The 20000-nt window shown below is 41.7% G+C and overlaps 1 protein-coding gene across 7 annotated transcripts in view; it reads right to left on the bottom strand.

The window, feature by feature from the left end:
- The window catches only part of TNRC6A (trinucleotide repeat containing adaptor 6A), a 57418-nt gene that overhangs the window by 6363 nt on the left and 31055 nt on the right, over window positions 1-20000 (bottom strand). For 3 of the 7 annotated variants that reach the window (XR_004843217.1, XM_035903563.1, XM_009648083.2), the window contains 16 exons: window positions 19912-19959; window positions 12224-14812; window positions 11262-11426; window positions 10906-11081; window positions 10643-10723; window positions 10155-10206; window positions 8602-8744; window positions 7790-7927; window positions 7427-7555; window positions 7240-7317; window positions 6784-6994; window positions 3407-3538; window positions 1700-1858; window positions 1168-1308; window positions 538-645; window positions 76-297 (listed from right to left, as the gene is read on the bottom strand). Coding sequence is in view for 6 of the 7 variants with exons in the window: in XM_035903563.1 (XP_035759456.1) it covers window positions 76-297; window positions 538-645; window positions 1168-1308; window positions 1700-1858; window positions 3407-3538; window positions 6784-6994; window positions 7240-7317; window positions 7427-7555; window positions 7790-7927; window positions 8602-8744; window positions 10155-10206; window positions 10643-10723; window positions 10906-11081; window positions 11262-11426; window positions 12224-14812; window positions 19912-19959 (4572 nt within the window). In the remaining variant the exon portion in view is untranslated. Of the gene's footprint in view, window positions 1-75; window positions 298-537; window positions 646-1167; window positions 1309-1699; window positions 1859-3406; window positions 3539-6783; window positions 6995-7239; window positions 7318-7426; window positions 7556-7789; window positions 7928-8105; window positions 8253-8601; window positions 8745-10154; window positions 10207-10642; window positions 10724-10905; window positions 11082-11261; window positions 11427-12223; window positions 14813-19911; window positions 19960-20000 lie in introns of all 7 variants that reach the window. The other 4 variants (XM_035903567.1, XM_035903564.1, XM_035903565.1 and 1 more) reach the window with 4 other exon arrangements.

The raw sequence follows: 20000 nt of genomic DNA, 5'->3' as shown, positions 1-20000 counted from the left end.
CTAACCAAGCGCACAGGAGACTCCCTAGCTTAACAACAAACCAAAAAACCTTCATACACAAAAAGACATCCTTACCAGGGGTATATCTGGCATCAGAATTTCCCCATCCTCCACCCAAACGAAGGGAATTATCCCAAGTGGACAACGGTGGTTTCTGGCCTGTTAGCCCTGGAGGTGGGCGGGACGGAGCAGTGATGCTTTTAGGTGGCAAAGGGACCTTCCACAGCTCATGAGCCAGAGAGGTGTTAGTGACTGATCCAGGAGACCATGTTGATTTGGAATCACTGTTTCTGGCTACTAAAAAGACAAAGAAAGACAACCACAATCACTACGCTGCTGGAACCGTCACCTTGCTACAATAAAAGCTGCTAAACTAGAGTAAAAAAGAAATAGCTGCTTTGAAAATGAGTGCAGTCACCACTCAGACGAGGCCTCGGGACTACTTTTTATTAACATTTTATCAACATTTATTAAGATTCCCCTGAAGGCCGTGAAGGGGAAGAAACACCAGCTCAGAGCAACGTAAGCAGACATCACCTGAAGTGCTTTGTGCTGTACTGCTGAGGGAAACATTGTAGTTGGAGGCACGAATGGATGACCAGGCACTAGTTGAAGGCAGCGTGGTGTTCAAAGATGAGGATGACCCTATAATAAAGACAGACATCAATCACAACACATCTCATCACAAATGCAATAAAATTAAAAAGGCACGACTTGTAGTCCAGACTGAACACGTCTGCGCAGTCAGACAAGGGACCTCCCGCACTTTCCTCAGTCCTCATCCTTGATCCAGAGGCACATGGTGGCAAGCACACTCAGCAGCGGGAAGCGCCCTGCGCTCGCTGCAAGCAAGGCTAGCTACACTACTGCAATGGCTAGGCTGTCAAGTTTTGCTTGCCTGCTTTCAAACACGCTGCCTCTCTGTGCACAGAATGACATCAGACCGCCGATCAGCAGCGCTCGCTCGGCCCACATTGTTGGAATATCTGTTGCATTGCATCAAGCAGCAGCGCTTGAGCCAAAAGATGAGCTTTGCAGCCGTTAAACCCCCAGCACAAAAGATCAACAAGGAGATGAGCAAGTAGCAAACACATCTCCAAGTCAACAGTGCCTCTGTGTGACTGAAGGATGATTGCAACAGTTAGGAAACGCAGGCTCTGGACATACCACTGTTCCTGTCCCTGAGGTGGTCAACTTCCCGCACAGTATTAATTGAAAGATTGTTTATGACACTGCCAGGAGTGACGTAAGGGTCAGTTTCAGGGTCGATGTTTGGATAACCTTTCCATGGCTCACCAGGACGAAACTCTAGGAAGAGAGGTTCAAAAAAGAAGCTTATTTGGGTTTTTGTTTTTTTTTTTTTTTAATCAGGAAACAGCTGTCTAAACATTAGATCTCTTAATGACTGAAAATCCAAAACCTTTTCAGCATTTAATTGACTTAATTTAGTCTTCTTTTCACTTTATTCACTTCATTTCTACTTTTTCTGGTCCCGTCTCACCAGGGTAAAGTCTCAAAGCAGGGAGATATGCTTCTCTTTGTACGACAGAATTACCGCTCTCAATTTCCACCTGCTAAAAACACACCCTTAATGCTTTTCTGTAGGCCATTTCCCTGCTCCCTCCATGCATAACGACCAAGGAATATAGAAGAAACAGCTGAGCGGTAAGAACCGCGCAAAGCGGCTGGTGTTGCGTACCTGGCGGCCAGTTAACACTGCTAGAGCCATTAGGCGATTTGGCACGGGGCCAGCCATCCCCAATCGATCCAGGAGGACTAGCTGGTGAATTACTGCTGTTCATAAAGTCATATGGAACAAATGGAGACTCTTCCAGCCTAAAACCACTTGAAATAGCACCTAATAAAAAAAAAAAAAAAGTCATCAAATATTTTTCATGGCCAATTTTTCTATTTTCATATACCTACATGCATATATAAAAACACGCCCATGTAAAGCATTCATGAAATATATAGCAGCACACCGTCCTCTTATGATGTCAAGTTATACAGGAAATCATACAGGATTATATAATCTAAAATGAAATGTCTCTGAATAATTCACGCTAAAGCCGTAAGAATAATCTCCCACGACATCATCTCATTAAAATAGTACACTTATTGAATGTAAGTAAAATATTAATTCAAGAGTGCAAGAGCATTCTGTGAGACCCCAACCAGGTAACAGGGGTAGTGAGAATATATCCCACAATGGGAGGGCTCTTGCAAGAAACATCTATAAAATCTGAAGGGTCTTTAGCTACTGCAAAGCTCTAAATTCTACTCATATTCCTGGGAGGGGAAAAAAAAAGAAAAGTAAACAAAATCACTGGAGGCAGAAGAAGGAAGTACACGAGCTATCTGCTGCCGTGCAAATCCTGTAAGAAGTTTAGAAGTTATTACACAGCAAAGCCAAAGACACTCTCCAGTTCTGAGGGAATAAATGGCTTTTACTAGTGAGTCAATGCAATACGGAGTTCCACTAATCAAGTTCCTAATACTATTCAGAAAACATTACCTACAGCTAAAGCGACACCAACGTTTCTTACTTGTGTTCATCTGTAACAACCAGATGAAGTTCAGAATTGCAGTAGCAGGGTATCTCCACTAGATGCTTAAGGAATCGAGTCATTTCAGAGTAGGAAAACAGCTGACAAAATCTAAAAATACCCAAACAATCTCAAGACTGAACAGTAATAGGAGACTGGAGAAATTTTATAACTATCTTTAGACACCGACCCTTTGTGCTAGAGACTCAAATTTTAACTGGATGAGATTTCAAGCAACTGAAACAGTCGAAATGCTGTATGAACCCTGATTACTGGAATGAAATATTAAGCAACCAAGTCCGCCTCCTCTAAAATTAAGCAGAGCAATGGTCCTAGTCTACCCCTTCTAAGGTCTCCCCATTTTTAGAATGTAAACATACACATTCATAACCAAAACCTGTAACTAAAAATGTCAGACACAACCAGAGCGCACGCACCCAGAGTTAAATCCCCATAAATCACTTCAAGGCCAGCGGGGTGGGGGGAAGGCAAGCTAGAAAACCTAAAGTTTTTGGTTTGAACATACATGAAGCATTCCAATCCAGATTAAGGTAAAGCTAGTAGCAATGGTCACACTTCAAGAAAAGTCTGGTTAAAAAGGAATTCTGCACAACGCTCCTACTAAACCTCATCACAAGGTCACTCCTGCAAGGAAAAACATCCAAGAAAGCTATGGGCTGCTGCGCAAGACAAGCGGCAAATCTGGCACAAACAACACAATACAGATTCTGACTGCTTGTAGCAACACGAACAGCAGTAGGTACAGCTACAGGCCTAAATATAGCAAACCTGCATTTTATACACAGAATGTGAGAAGCTGATGCGTAATCGGATGCTACTTAATGACATGTTTAACGTACCATGTTTGCTGGAGTTTTGATCTAAGGATGTGTTCACAGAAATGCTGTCTACTGTAGTCCATTTCCTCAGTCGAGATTGTGGCTCTTTAATACTGCTCATATCCATGTTTACATTCAAGTTTGAGTTCATTCCTAAAAACACAGATAGCTTATGAAATACAGACCAAATGTTTTTCTTCTGCTAATCACCACTGTTGTCCTAACAAACATTTAAGAGCATATTGCTATGGTTATTTCATGCTTTCAAATCTCTGGTTTTGAGAAATGTTCTAGCATTTAATACAGTGAACTTACTGCAGACAGAAGCTAAGCTAAGCAATGCAAAGCGCTCCGAAGTTCTCAGCTGATGTCTTCATGCAAAAATGTCAGCGGAAGAAGCCATTGAGGAAGTTAGAGAAACTCAAATGTCAACATCTAAAAAACCGTGGCATTTCTAACACCAGTCTAGCACCAGAGCAACAACTGATCTCACCCTACAAAGCGGAGGTGCTGCACTTTGAGGAGCTGTGCTCCGTTACAGAAGACATTTTTCTCAGCGGGAGGGTGTCTGTACTCACCCCTATTCCCCAGAAGTTATGTACTGGTATCTGCAGTTACAACCTCATTCCCATTCTTATTTGGGCTTTCAACAGGACACCTCACCAGCTTCTGAACCGCACCAGCACAGACGAGCACTTTGCGTGGAACTGCACAAGTAACACTACTCCCCTCCTCCATTTATCCTGTTCACAGCTATTAAAACCTCAGTAAGAGAAAACAAACCAAACTTGTCTGTTCTAAGCTGCTGTCTGTATTTCAAAATGTTTATCTGCCAGAGAATCAGCACGATGCCAACCCAAATCAATCCAAGTACCTGCGAGAACCAGCTACTCTGGGTTTGAACGATGTGCCCATGCTTTTGACTTTGGCACGCTGCTCCCTTTCCAGGTCTGTAGGAATCCTTTACTCACAGCCGTACCTGGTAAAGTTTCCAGCCCTTCAGATCTATTTACTCCCTTTCTGAAAATAAACCACTACAGCATTTTAACTTGGGGCCAGAGGCACATAGGGAACTTCTCAAATCTCTGCTAGAAACACCTTCATTCAGCACTGGAAACTAGTGCTTAATTTTGTTCCTAAGTTGATATGCACTGCCATATAGAAAGTGGTTTGTTTGTTTTCATATGTTTTTCTTAAAGGCATGAGCAGACATTGATGCCAGAAAAGCAGCCCCTTGAAAACTCTCGAAGTGCCCTGTAACAGGACAGCCGAGTTTTAAGAAATATAACAACTGTAGATAGCTGAAGCAGCAAAAAGGAAAAGTCCAGTCGATGCAGTTTTGACACCTCTCCCTCCACCATTTTGCTGTTGTCAGAGCAAGAACCTGTGCACAACAACCCTTCTTCTAACTCTGGAGAAGCTTTAGAGACAGACCTCTAAAAAGAAGGGTTAGAAAGATCACAAGCTGGCACAGAGACACGTCTAGCTGATGAGGTTGATGCCAGCCCCTTGGCAGTCACAGAGCCATGTCCACAGCTCCATATTTGAAACCTGTGGACTGAGGGATGAACATTAGTCCCTGGACATAACCTAGAATTTAAACAGTCTTTCCAGAAGTAATTCTTCATATCCAATTGTGGAAGATTTTATATTGTTCTGCTATACTCAGTATTTGGCAGAAAAAGGTATTTTTAATATTAGAAATACTTAATTCTGTAAATGAATCAGGATATGACTGCAGCACCCACCCCCAATCTCTGCTTTTGATGAACAAGTATCTAGTGAAGCTTGACAAATTCACCTCCCCAGAATGTAAACAGGATCGCCCTCCTTTCGTTGCTAGGTCTCCTGACACTAATATTAGAACATGGAAAAAATAACATACCTGCAAGTTTTCCAGAAGGCAACTTGGCAAGTTCAGCTCCACCTCACGCGACTATGCTACTATACTTTGTACACTTGGAGGATGCTACCAATACTCCTCTTGTCTCAATTTTTCACTAAAGGGTGGAGAAATTCCAGCAACCTACTATTTCTACCCTTAAGCTTTTATTCGTGGACTGAGTGTGGCTCCACTTGCTCATATCGCTATACAGTACTACTCCAAAGGGATCCCAAAGAATTCTTACGTATACTGCAGCAGATTCCTGAGGGATCTCAAAGCAATCTTACATATACTGCAGGTTCCTGAAATGTGGCAATGATTAAGGTGAGAAAGCACCTACTGGACAACAGTATACAGCAATTCAACTCAAGAAATGAAAGGAACCTTAAAGTAGGCAGGATGCAATTACTCAGCATGAAGTGTGGTGAGAAAGTTAAATATTCCTTTCATTAGACCTAACACAGTGTCTCCAATAGCTAAACAAACTTCATTTTTATGCCTTGCCCTTTGAACGAAAGCAGTAGTTAGATCTTAATGCCAATCATCATCAGCAACTATTAAGCAGCAGCCTGGACTTAAGACTGGCCACAAGCAGAATTCCAGTGTGCCACATGCAGTGCAACAGCACAGCCTGCACCGATCCACTGGCTCCATCATACCCCACCTATAAGCACAAGGATTTCAGCAGCAGTCCCTATTAAACAAAAAACTTTTCTACAAAGGGCAATGAGAATGCAAAGGAAGTCAGCCCAACAGAAATGACCAGATTACAATAATGTAGGAGAAAAGCAAACTGAAGAGGAGGAAAAAAATAGGGAAAAGGAACAAGAGGTAAGTGGTATACAGTTGTAGGAAGGGTAAGATAGCATTTAAAAGGGACCTAAAGTAAGGAGAAAATATACAAGCCTGGAATTTCTGAAGTAGAAATTGGACAGAAGCCTGGAAATGTAGGGAGAAAGAAACAGGAGATGTTTGTATTTATAAATGTTCAGACATTTTGCCTGAAATGAGACAACCATTCTTTAAAAAATGCAGAGCTAAAAGCTTTCTTTCCTGGACAAAACCACTAACAGGGAAATTAACATTTTGTTCTACCTATGCCATTCCAGATTCATTGAGAACGTTTTCATAATCCAAAGAAGTGAGACCACATCAATGGATTCTTTGTATGGATTCTACTTCTAAAAGTCCTTTAGCTCCAGGAATCATAACTGCAAAAGGACTCTGTATCATCCTCGGGACCCAGAGGATAAAAAGAAATAGAGACAGACATTCTTTTAAGAATGCAAAGCATTTTGTACTGAAATACAGACAGTCACTTCTGGGAACAAGTGCACTTGCAAAAAAAGTTCTTTGGTAAGCCCCACAAAGAATTACTACTTCCATTAAAATTCTAAGTGCTAACAGGATTACAATCACTCTTGTTTTCAGAGGCGGCAGGCAAGGAGAGAAGAAAGGCTGCGCGTCACATCGGCATTAACTGACTGTATGATATTAGCATGGAGAAACCCACCTATCGGGAAGCTGCTGAATGCATTTATTGGTGATGGCCCTTTTTGTAGCTCAGGAGTAGCATGGGGTATGACATTCTCCAGGAAAGATTTCATGGTGGGTTGATGGAGTGACTGCTGTTGAGAGGGTGGAGTTTGCTGCTTCATTAACAGGTTTGGATCGAGCTGACGGGACTGTTGCATCATCTGTTGCTGCATACTAAGAGATCGACCCTTAAAAAAACAGAGCAGTTACAATATAAATAGGCAAAAGCTTTTCCACATTTAAAGATAGATGATGAAACGCATCTTAGCACAGCAAAACACCAGCATTAAAGCTAAGTCACTCCTCTAAAGCTTGTCAAAATCGCACTCACTCTTGCACACTTCAGTACAGTTTATAACAAGAAATGCAGCTCAGGACGAAAAACAGTTTTCAGAGATAGTTTGAGAAGTTAGTAATAAACGTATTTATTTACCTGCTGCTCCTGCTGTTGACGACCACCAGAAGGCATGCTTCTTTGATTCTGCGCTTTTTGCTGCTGAGCCAACAACCGCTAGGAGACAGTGTTTTGTGGTGGTTTTTTTAAGAACAGTTTACAGCTGACATAAGTCTCTACTTAGACTTTCAAACAGAACACAGAGCGACTAGCTTTGTTAGCTTACCTGTAACTGGGAGATCTGAGAAAGCTGGTTTAACTGGGACAGTTGATTCAACATGGCTACCTGTTGTGGGCCAAAAAGTGGGCTCAGGCCACCGTTGTTTGGTGCATACTTCAGTAATGATACTGGAACCTGCAAAATGGACCAGCATGAAGGGTGACTGGCACTGGTGTGCAATTAGTTATACTAGGCGCAGAACATTCTAACGTGCGGTCAACAGTTGCCTGGTTTCCAAAACACTCACCAAGGCAAGTATGTTTTCAAATATTTACAGAATAAATACCAGCAGCAGCAATAAACATGAAACAACTTTCTGAAGCAGCATTTTAGTGTTTTATACTCCGAACGTTTTCTGCACTCAATTACCTGAGGGGATAGTAATGGAGGAGGCACTTGAGCACGTGGATTAGGCTGAGATGAATTAAGAGGTTGTGCTGGAGGCTGCTGCATGCTCCTGGGCTGTGCTGCTATATTACCAACACCAAACATACTGGGATTGCCATTCTGGGGAAAGGAGGGACAGTTAGTGACAATACACCTCTTCTGCCACTTCTCCCACCCCTATACATTTGAATTAGAAGTCAAACACATATCAGTCACAATCAATAGGTAGCTAGGATGTTACATCAAAAGATATTAAATGCTGTCAAGTAACATGCCAAGGATATGCACACAGCCTTACCTGTCTAACAGAATTCAAGTTTTGCATACCCAGCCCTGCTAGGGAGCCAAGGGCTTGGTTAGGTAGTGCATTATTTGAAGGGGGAAGCTTCATGTTTTGATTGGACATAAACTGCATGTTTTGGGACTCGTCTGCTACAATGCCATCCTGATTGGACAGACAAACCGATGCGCAACAACCAGCCAGCAAGCAAGCGGAATGGAGAAACCATTGCCGGGAACAGAAGGGAAGAGTCACATGACAGTCCAGCACCAGCAGGAAATAGGTAGAAAACAAAAGAGATCAGGTTAGTCATTTGCACTGCAACTGGGCGACAGAAAGTGCTTAGTATTATATATCAGTAAGTTAAAAAGAACAAAACATCTCTTACAGATTAACGAGAAAGCTCTAATTTTCCTCTCCGCTAAATGCAGGAAGCTAGGGAGCACGCAGGTAACTACTTAGAACGCAGAGTCAAAGAAGTTGAGAAGTGTCCAGCAGCGAGACACCTACTAACCTTATCAAAGTAAGGACCGCGATCCATGGAAGACTCTTTGGAAATTTGAGGACGAGAACCAGGGCCTTTTCCAACCACACGATTGTAATCTCCAACATTGAGGCCATGCTTATCCATTTCCATTCGCTTATCTTGCAATAACCCTAGGAAAAGGTGAAAGATGTGACTACAACATTGAACGGAACACTATTCTGTTTTCCAGATACACTCGAAACCAGCTCCTGCTTACAAAGGGCTGAACTAATACAGCGCTCAGGCTAGACGCTAATAAAAGAAAACATCAGTTCAGCGTTCAGCTCTCTGGGCTTTACCGAAAAGGGAATCGATGGCTACAGACAACTTAAAACCTGGAATCAGCAAAGCACCAGCAGACTTTGCTAGGCTTCACAAAAATACCATTCTCAGTTTTCTGTTAAAAAAAGGGAAAGTATAATTGTTTAAAGTTGAGTTTCCAGTTGTGAATGCCACTGTTTTTAGTAGCAATAAGCATTGTCCTGGCTTTGAAGTAGCATCTTTATCACATCCCTTACACTGTGTAATATTCTAGAGGCCCTTTAATTTGATTCAGTTAAGAATAAACCTACTTAGCTAAAAAAAGAAACCCACCTCACAAATTTAAAGTATTTGTGTTTATTAAAAGCAAATTTTAAGTTATCTTTTATCATTAATTCCACTAGGCAAGCTAGATCAAAACAGAAGCAGTAATGAAGGAGCCCGTTAATACTTTACTGCATACAGTGCAACAGAATTACTTTCCAAGCAGATGATTTAAATTCAAATTAAAAAAAAATTGAAATAATTTAAATATGAGGCTTGCCATTAATATTAAAATCTAAAATTCAAAGAACAATTTCTTTACACAACAGACTATGAGCCCCAAAGTGAAAATACTCAGTTTTGAACCTGAATAAAAAAAGAGTGCAACTACAACAACAACTACAATGCTACAATTACTTTAAATTAAATATTCTATTATTATATTGTTATTAATGTATTCAAGAATTATACTATTTTTTATTTGCTAGAGGAATCATAACAGTCAATGGATTCAAATAAAATAAATTGCTCACAAGTCACTTCACACTCAGGTTTAAGCATTTCTAAAGCAATTGTTCAGTATTAGTTTAGTTCTTAGAACTGAAAATGTGCTTCCAAGAACGAACCACAATGAGCGAGCATGGTATCGGGAACATTTCTGTTGATATTTAGTGCAGGTGTCCAAAAGGCAACCTAGATACTTGTATTACAAGAAACAAACCTTGAAAGCACTCTTTCATGTCAGCTTAATATATATATACATAAGCGTAGCTTGATTTATGGATAACATGATTATAGCGACCAGGTGATTCAGGTGTGTAGCATTACTCACGCACACTATTTTTTTTCTCTACAAGGGTATTCCTTTTCTTTAGGGAAATATATGTTTAACCATATACAGCTATAACTATATATAATATAGAGAGCTTTTAAAGAGTAATTCACAGAAGGATATAAACTAAAGGAGAGACTGGAAAGGAAAGTAATAAAACCCAGCTACGTTCTTCTATTCTTACCTCCAGACATGTCCATCTTATTGCTCTGTATGGTTTCTTCTGGTGATTCTCTCTGAATTAATAAAATGAATCATAATTATTTAATAATAATATTTTTAAAAGCTAAAACAAGAGATTCCTATATACTATTTCAATTCAAACCTGCAAGAAAAAAAATCGAGACAAATCAGATGCAAATTTAAAGCATTTTCTCCCTTTAGTTGTTACCCAATTGAAAACAGGCATCTTCACCAAAACGTGTACGTAATGTTACGTACAACATCAGACTACTGGGTGAATACCTAGGTAGCGTTTACGAATACACTTTTCATCAACAAATAGGTCTTTTTGTAATGAGGATGCAAGGAAAAGGGATGAAGGAGAAACAAACAGAAGTAAAAAGAAAAATACTATGAAAGTGAACACTAGGCAATTAAGCATTTTCATCTTTATGCATTATAACTAGCTCTGCAAGAAGGCAGTAAAGCCAGGTAGAGGTAAATACTTACTGAAAAACTGAGATTTGTGAATTGCTTAATGAATGGATTGATCCATGTTTCATCTTGCTTATTTCCACCTTTCATTATTCCCTTAAAAACAGAAAGGAATTCCTGTAATACTCAGAAGATGTTCACCACCTACTGCTTAAATTACATCATAAAATGTTATGAATGAAGATTAAAGCTTAATGGTACTCAATGCAGCAATCTGTTCTGACTCAGCTTTTAGAAATGGCTACAGCACAAAAACCTCGAGGCAATCTCCTCATTACCTTTGTGGGCATTTTTTTCATATATGGTGGCCAATTTAAAGATGGGTTAGCTTCTTGTGAAGAACCACTGTTCCACATTCCAATCTCTACATCCTCCTCTTCCTCCCAGCTGGTTTGACGACTGCCTGTCAATGGCATATCATCTCCACACCAACTATCTTGCATAGATTTAGGCCCTGGTTGTGGAAAAAAAGCCAGCACATTAACATTTCAGTAGCAACTGACTGCTCTTAACACAGAAGTCAACTTGATGTTTACTTCAAGATAAAAAAGCCCTCAAAAACATAAAGCTTCTAGAGAGGGTCTTTCACCGTCCTCAAATACCTTTAATCAAAGACGACGCAGAAAGCACTCACCAGGTTTATTTGAAGCCTGTTGACCAAGAGAAGCGTTTCCCCAGCCAGAGGTGCCTGCTGCATCGCTGATGGGTTCTCCCCAGCTAGTACCGGTATCCATGGGTTTACCCCACGCTGACGTTCCATTATCTACAGTAGTGGCTGGAGTAGAAGGCTCTCCCCAACCTTTTTAAAGCAGTATGAGTTATTGGCATGTTTTTAAACAGGATTTTAAAAGCTATCTAAAGAGACTCAAGTGTTTTGCCTTTTCTAGATCCATAACATACAATAAAAAGCATGTAAGTACACATTCATATTTTGTATGAAGGTGATTACTACAACTGTAAGCTGTTCCATAAAAAAGTCACAAAAATACAGATTTCCTATGTAAAGAATCACATTTTGACAATAGAAATTTCTATGGTATTAAGTTTCTAAGAGCTTGTTATATTTAAGCTACTTCACAGCTGAAAAAGAGACAGGGCACAAAATACTTCATAAACACCACGCAAGCTCATCTGTCAGTATCATTATTCACTGCTCCCCAGACTACAAGATCAGAAAGTCTGATCTTGAGTCCATATCAAGCCACCACCCTTCACTCTGTCCTGTAGCAGCTCAACACTTTTTTTGGGGGGGAGGGGGAGGATCTTTGGCAACATCAAGTTTTAACCATTTTAGAATCAAATGAGGAAAAACACTTTCATTCCTTGGATACTATTTTCTCTGTGTTCCCACACCCCAGAATTCAAGTAGAGCTGTCTAGCCTTTATTACTCTAGCTATTTAAAACTAGAACACATCTTCCAATCTGCATAAAAATACCAAACGTCTGAGCATTGCTGTTATTTTTAATAACTAAAAATGGTATTTCACTGGCACCTTCTCCTTTCCACTTTGAAACTATTGTTATATGAAGCAAGAACAAAAAAAATTGTTTTACAATTAACAGAAAACACAAATTTGCATAAAACCAAGCCTTACCAGAACCCGAACTGCTCTCCTTGCTAGACATGGCACTTGAAGACAGTAGCTGCTGATGTACCTGTGCTTGCTGGTCTGAACTGCTGCTACTGTTTGGGACATTTTTATTCCACATATTCACATTTTTGTAGTTGTATTTGCTTGGGTCACCCCAAGCAGAAGTTCCATCATCAATTTCCATCTTACGGCGTATTGATTCAGGGGATGGCTCCTCCCAGCCAGTGGGTTCTTCCTCCTTCGCTGGTGCCGGCATCGGTCCACCCAGCCAGCCTGACCCCGGGGGTTTGTTTGTGGCAGATGGTGCTCCCCAAGAGCCAACATCTTGCTTGTTCCATTCTGGAGAGTTGATTGGCTTTGACGAATCCCCCCAACCTTGAGGCTGATTGGATTTAGGAGGGTCTCCCCAGCCCTGGTTCTGATTAGACTTTGCAGGCTCATCCCATCCTGAAGAATTATTTGGGTTTGTATTATTACCTCCCCAAGTAACAGAATTTGATTTACCTGGCTCGTTCCAGCCAGATACTGATCTGTCACTGTCGCTACCTCCCGAACTGGATTTCTTAGACTCACCCCAATGGTTACTTCTTGAATTTTCACCCCAGCTGTCACCGGCAGAAACTGTCCAACCCTGGCTGGCCTTTTGTCCATCTCCCCATCCCTGTTTGATCTTCTGTGCGTCATTCCAAGATGACTTTTCCTCTTTGCCACTTCCCCATGATTGATTGCTCTTGACCATTACTGTAGCAGCAGAATCTTCTTCCCACCCCCCTTGGCTGTTTGACCCTTTGGAGTCTCCCCACCTTGTAGCAGACTTTGGATCTCCCCACCCTGATACAGATGAGGTATCATTATTATTAGGGCTAGGTCTATCCACACATCCCCCTGAGCTGGAAGTCTGTGTCACAGAGCCTCCCCAGGCCTCTGTCCCATTGTCAGTTTTTCTTTCACCCCTTGGTGATGTTTCAGTATCCCAGGCAGTGTTCTGTTTGATTGGAGTCTGTCCCCAACCAGAGTTGGAAAGGACACGTGGATCTAAGTCAGTTCTGTTCACTATACTTTGGAGTAATGCATGCTGGTCAACTTTCCTTCTCTCTCGGTTCTGTCCTTCTGTAGTTACTCTGTCTTCATGGCATCCAGTGCTCTCCGAACTACCTTCGCTGTCCCCCGTACCTGTTTTGGCCCATGCGCTGTTCTGCTCAGTTATCTGAGAAGTGGCAGAACTCTGGCTGTTAAGGTCATCCTCCTCAGTAGATTTCCATCCGTTTGTAAACTTCCTGCTGTTTCCATTCACGCTTTCATTGGAATGCTGATTACTAGGCAGTTTACTCCATTCCCCGTTTGAAATGTTAGTGCCAGCATTTTGTGCAGGGTTGCCCCATCCTCTTCTACTCCCGCCAGCACTTGCACCATTTCCGCTTCCCCATGGCATATTCTGGGAGTTGACTGTCCCTGCCTCCCACACCCCTCCTCCTTTATTCCCATTGATTTGAAAGTTAGTGCTGCCAGGCCCGCTAATGCCTGGCTGCATTAGAGTTGCATTCACAGTGTCACCATTAGCTTGGCTGTTTGGGCCTGAACATTTGTCTCCAGAGTAGTTAGAACCATAGGCACCCCATGTAGTACCATAAGATCCACCATTTTTTGTCTCACCATTGCTAAGATGAGAAATGGAAGTGCCATTTGTAACTGGAGAGGCCTGAATCTGAGAATGATTCATTGTGCTCACACGCCAGGCCCCATGCCCTGTATTATTAGGCAGTTCGTTAATCTGCACTGAACCAGCAGAGTTTGGTAAACTAGAGGTCATAAAGTTAGTAGTGTTATTTGGTCCATTCATTTCAGTGTTAAGGTTTTGAGGTTGCCCACTGAATGAAACCTTCCGTGTACCACTTACTTCAGAATCACAATTTTCCTGAAGGCTTCCCCAGGAACCATGGGCTGAACCACCCACTTTAGAGTTAATACTCTGACTATTCGATATCTGACCTATGGTACTGCACTGAATATTTGTGCCAGGGTTACCGCTCCCTACAGACCCTTTCAGGGCATGTCCATTGTTCTCCAATACAGGCCAGGCACCATGGTTGCCATTCGAATTCAAAGTGCTTGGATTTAACCCTCCATTTGATGAAGAGTTTATGGTGCCCCAAGCATTCATTCTATTGTTGCTACTTTCAGATTTGCTGTCAGGAGCATCCACAGAAACTTGACATGTGCTTATTATGGTTCCATGGGATAAACCCCACGGCCCATTAATACTTCCGTTGCCCACATTATTGCTGTTGCTACCAACCACAAACTTATTTTGAGAACCATGTCCAATGCCGTTTCGAATGCCATCATTTTCACCACCTGTGCTCCCTGAAGCCATTATAACGAGGTTTCTCTCTGACCCAGAGCTAGAGGCAGAGTCAGTGTCCATACATTCTGATGTCAACTCTGGGTCACTGCCAGTGATTGATGGCCATGCTTCTTTGTCAGAGCCGTCTACAATAACTTTATCCCAGTTTGTGCTGGAGTCACTATTTGAAGAGACTGGTCCCCAGTGAGAATTTTCATAATGGGATCCTAGACCACTGTGGTTCAGATCTAAAGAGAAGAAGGAAAGTCCAAGAGCATTATTATAAATTTAGTATTACTACTTCATTCAACAGAAGAGGGAGGAAAGAATAACGTCTAAAGATATTAAGCCAAGGACTATTTTGCTTAACGCTGCAGTCACTGAGGACGAGAGAAAGCTTTCGAGTACGGCTGCTCAGAGCACTGCCACACGCGTGACCTAGAACACTTCTCACCAGCATGCAAAGATGCAGTCTCACAAAAAGCACAACTAAGCGCTTCTAAAGGTACAGTTCTTTTTAGCAGAGAAATAGTTTTGGTTTTTTTAAAATACTCTAGATCACCATATACAAAGTGTTGTGTAAGAACATATACATGTTAAAACCTAAAATACTATACAAGATCAAAGACACTCTGACAGGCAGAAATCTAAACAGGATATTAAACTGACCTAGTAGAACCAATTGCTGTGTGACAACAGCCAGAGAAACACACCCCCTCCCACCCCCAAAGACATTCTGCAAGATTTCTTAAGTATAAGTTACTTAAGATATTTTCTTTTAGACAACAACATTTGGACACAAAAGACACAAGACCAACCAGATCAAATACAGTAGCTGAACTGACACTTCTTATTTTTTGTTTATATAAGAACTACTGTTTATTTTTCAATAAATAAGCTGATCATGTCTGGGAATCAAGGTGACATACGTCCTAATTAACTTATCAACACTGCATGGTTAAATACATGCACCACAGAGTATTTGCTATAAGACAAGTGATACAAGTTTTCATCTCATACGTCTAAAGCTTTACTGCAGACCCCCCCCCCGACTGTTAAATCAAAACACAGTCAGACAGGTACACCAGAAGATGAAACGGTGGAAGTGTGAAGCGATGGAGTTGGTAACAGAACACAAGTGCGTAATGTCAGTGAAGTTTTTTACTTGGCATTTGCCTGAATGGAGAGAAAAACCACCTAGTGTACCCTCAATTGCTGTATACGTAGCAAACTATGCTTCTCTGGCCATTAAACCATTCAGGTTTTTTAAAAAAGAAGCTGCCAACTTTTCTTAGCATTGTTCCCTTTTTTGCCTTTGAGTGTTCACAATATGTGTACCTAAGGACAGCAGGGGAAAAAAAAAAGTTTTATAGCTCCTGCTCATTCTTAATGGATTTTTACAGCACATGCCTTACATCTGCCTAGAAAAAGGCAGGTACAGTCGCTTTGCCTAAATACCTTCATGACATTGTACCTGTTCAGGTTAACAGACAGGGCTAAAACTACCAAACCGCTACAATTATCAACCTTTATTTTTCTCAAAAGCTATGTAGGGACATGTAGGGACTGACTACTTTAAAAACATACCACTAATTTATACACCTCCTGTGTTTCCAAGGAATACATGGTGAAGTCTGAAAGGAAGCTGCCAGTCTTACCAGCTTCTCCCTCCTGCTACAAGGAGCACCAATTCTACACCGAAGCCCCAAACCTGTATACAGCTCAGTAACAAGTAACTGAGTTGCAACTACTCCGTTAAAAGTGCTTGTCAAAATTGCCACCTACTTAGAGGTTAGAAGGTACACAAGATACACATTTTGGCAATAGCTCAGCTCTCAAATGCTAGGATCATTTGGCAGGAGCCTGTTCTCAGTGCCCCAACTAAACCGCAAAAAGGGTTGATGTGGTTTGCAGCGTGAAAGCACAACTGGCCAGTCTGAAGAGAAGCACGGTTGATTTAGGTTTAAGGAGACCTCGCTTCAGTGCTTCCATCTCTCAAAAAGAATTTGAGAACACCATGACAAGCAGAAAATCCCACATTTTAAAATCAGAGCAACAAATTTAAATACTGTATTATTTGAATTTATGATCTCGATCTATAAGGAAACAGGAAGAAACAAATAAAAAAGCTTACATTTAAGTTACTATGGACAGTTTACTAGTATTACACAGATGTGCAACAAGTTGTGGTCTATTTTAAATTAATTTTTAATCCATATCAACATTATTCATCCTACAGTAAAAAAGAACCAAGCCAAAGACCCTGCCTTCGCGAGTGCGTAACTTGGAGCAGCACAGAGCAGGGATCACCCACTGCTCCTCCAGCACCCAGGGTGATGGAAGCTTGAGAGCATGAAAGCAATCAGTTAGGCTTCACAGAGCAACTACAACATGAGCAACTACACCATGAGAAACAAGGATGCTGGTACGGCAGTTTGGAACAGGGAGTAGTGGGAAAAGACCTGTGGCAGGTAAAAATGGAGCTGCAATAGTTAGAAGTGCCTGGCAGCTCCAGTGTCTTGAAGAGAAGAACCATGACCCAGTACCACTTACTGACGTGGTACTAGAAAAAAGACTGCAGGATCTGAGCAATTGTCCAACAAACCCCAAGATTTCCAATCTCACGTGGGTATTTAAAAAAAAAAAAAAAAAAAAAATTTAACCTATATTAAAAGTTAAGAGTTGTCTGCACTCTGATGAACAAGAGTCAGCAGCATCAAAAGCTGCCCTACCAAAACAAAATCTTGATTACATAAACATCCTCCCAGTAAAACCATCGATTTTAAAAACAACACAAAAGCACACAGATGGCAAACAGCCTGAATGCAGCGTGGAGAAAGATACACAGGGTATGGCTACCAGCCAGAGTGAAATGGTAAACAAACCCCGATTTGCACAACAATAGAATACATAAAAAGAAAACTTTTGTTTATTAAAATTCTATTACAGTAATTTAGATGCGATACACTGTTTGTAATGAGCCAATACACAAATAGCCTATAATGATTGATTTCCAGTCACCCAGAATTTTCTCCCATTACGTACAAAACTACCTTGACTAACAGCCTTTTTCCTGGACATAAATGTGCATTAGTGATTTCTAGTATGAGCCACCATTTTTAAATATTCCTATCTGAATCTCCAGAACACCCAAACTTCTGAGATTAAGTATACAAATACCAAATAAGCAAGGTATTATCTCCGATTTTTTGTATCTGCCAGATATCACACAACCCCCTCAAAATAAAAAAAACCCTACAGCTGACAACATACTACATTTGGTGCACAGCAAAACGAGTCAGTAACAACCTACTCTTGGTTTTCTCCCCAAAACTATTTAGAAGCTGCAACTGAACTTTTGTGGCCTAAATCCTGGACAAAAAAAAAAAAAAAAAAAAAAAACCACACAAACCTGAGTTCCTTAAAATTCAGCAATTTGCTTAGATTTTCTCAATAATTTGTAATTTAATAATACAATGCCTTCTAGCTCTGAGTTACTCCTGCAGGAAACGTTTGCAGGACACTTACGTATTTTCTGAAGCAGTTTGTTTGGTTTAAAGTACCATCACATGGTCTAAACTACACAGTAGGATTGAGAAGTGTAAATTAATAAGTATCTGCATCTTGCCCCCTCTGTCTCTTTCTCCAGTTCCAGTACATACTGGTGCCCACAGACTGTCAATACTATACTTTCCCAATCACTGTACCTTTGGTCCCTATGAAAAAACACATTTTAGTAAATAAGCTTTGTAGTGTCTTCTTGAAGTACTCCAACCCAAGAATAATAGATGTGGCTGTTTGCCTCTGCAATTGTTTCCTAACTGTTAATGCAGGGCAGGAAAGCTGCCAGGGCAAGGGTGCAGCGTCCACCTGTGCCTAACCCAGCACAAGTGGTGGCTCTCCCAAAAGGGCCCCTCCTTCCTCTCCCCTCGCAGGGCCCTGACCTGTGCGGGACCGAACGCCCCAGCAGCACTGCGGTGAGCCAGGCCAGCTCGCTGAGCCACAGGCAGATGAAGAACCCTCAAAGTTAGCTTTCCATCGCATGGGTTCATAGAATCACAGAATGCTTTTGGTTGGAAGGGACCTTTAGGGTCACCCAGCCCAAGCCCCTGCAGGGAGCAGGGACACCTTGAACCAGACCAGGCTGCTCACAGCCCCGTCCAACCTGGCCTGGAATGTTCCCAGGGATGGGGCCTCCACCCCCTCCCGGGCCAACCCATGCCACTGTGTCACCTCCGTCATTGTAAAGGATTTCTTCCTTATATCCAGGCTAAGCCTACCCTGATTCAGTTTAAAACCATCACCCCTTGTCCTGTCACAACCAGCCCTGCTAAAAAGATTGTCCCCACCTTTCCTCTGGGCCCCCTTTAAGCCCTGAACGGCCGCAATCAGCTCTGCCCACAGCCTCCTCTTCTCCAGGCTGAACAACCCCAACTCTCCCAGTCCGGCCCCGTAGCAGAGGGGCTCCAGCCCTCGGATCATTCCTGTGGCCTCCTCTGGCCCTGCTCCAACAGGTCCATGTCCTTCTTGTGCTGAGGAGATGCTGCACTGACTCGCTAAGCAGCCAAATTCAGCGCAAGGGAAGGGAGGTAGGGGAAGGGAGAGGAGGATTCACACCACCCCTCGAGAGCAGTCCTCATGGTAAACAGAGGAGAGGCAACACAAAACGTTCTCCTAAGCCCTGAGCCCACAGCAGCCCGATGGGTGCGCAGGACAGGCGGGGCCAGCACAAACCGTCCCACAGAACTAGCTGCGTTACTCCAGAGCATTTCATATGGCACATCCCAGAGTCCTCACACAGCACATTCGCTCCAAAATATTGCTTAAAAAACAAACAGTAAGTGTTCTTCACAGTCATATCCAGTGAGCAACACACACAGCTGTGGGTCCCCACCTCCCTGCTACCCCAGCATAAACTCAACATTCAAAACAGAAAGGCCCCCAGACGTGGTTTCCTCCACCGGGCTGTGAAATGTCCCTGATGTAAAGCACAGGCTTGCACAGATTATTCAATTTAACACCACGAAGAGGCATTTTAACATGTAAGCATAGAGGTTAAAAAAAAAAAAAAAAAAAGGCTTAGTATTTTAAAGCTAAGGTGCCACATAGTCCAAACATCTTTTTGGTATGAATTCTGACATATTTTGGAAAATTAAAAATGTTTAACCAAATGTAGTATGTAATGGCACAGAGAAAGTATACTCAAGTCATTCACACAGCACACATGATTGAAAAACATAAGCCAAAGAACAAAAAAATTAAAAAAAAATCAAGACAAAATTGTGTGAAACACATAACTACCACAAACACACGTAGTGCAAAAAAAGGTGAGATTTAAATAGCTAACCTGACTGGTTAGGGGAGTGGCTCACCAAGTCCCGAATGGGAGGCATGCCTACAAAAAAAAAAAAAAAAAAAACAAAAAAAAAAAAAAAA

Source organism: Egretta garzetta, unplaced genomic scaffold, assembly GCF_000687185.1.
Source record: "Egretta garzetta isolate BGI_Z169 unplaced genomic scaffold, ASM68718v1 scaffold71, whole genome shotgun sequence".
Classification (NCBI taxonomy): Eukaryota; Metazoa; Chordata; class Aves; order Pelecaniformes; family Ardeidae; genus Egretta; species Egretta garzetta.
The sequence above is the reverse complement of the archived record's forward strand: the minus strand, read 5'-3'. Positions and strand labels throughout refer to the sequence as shown.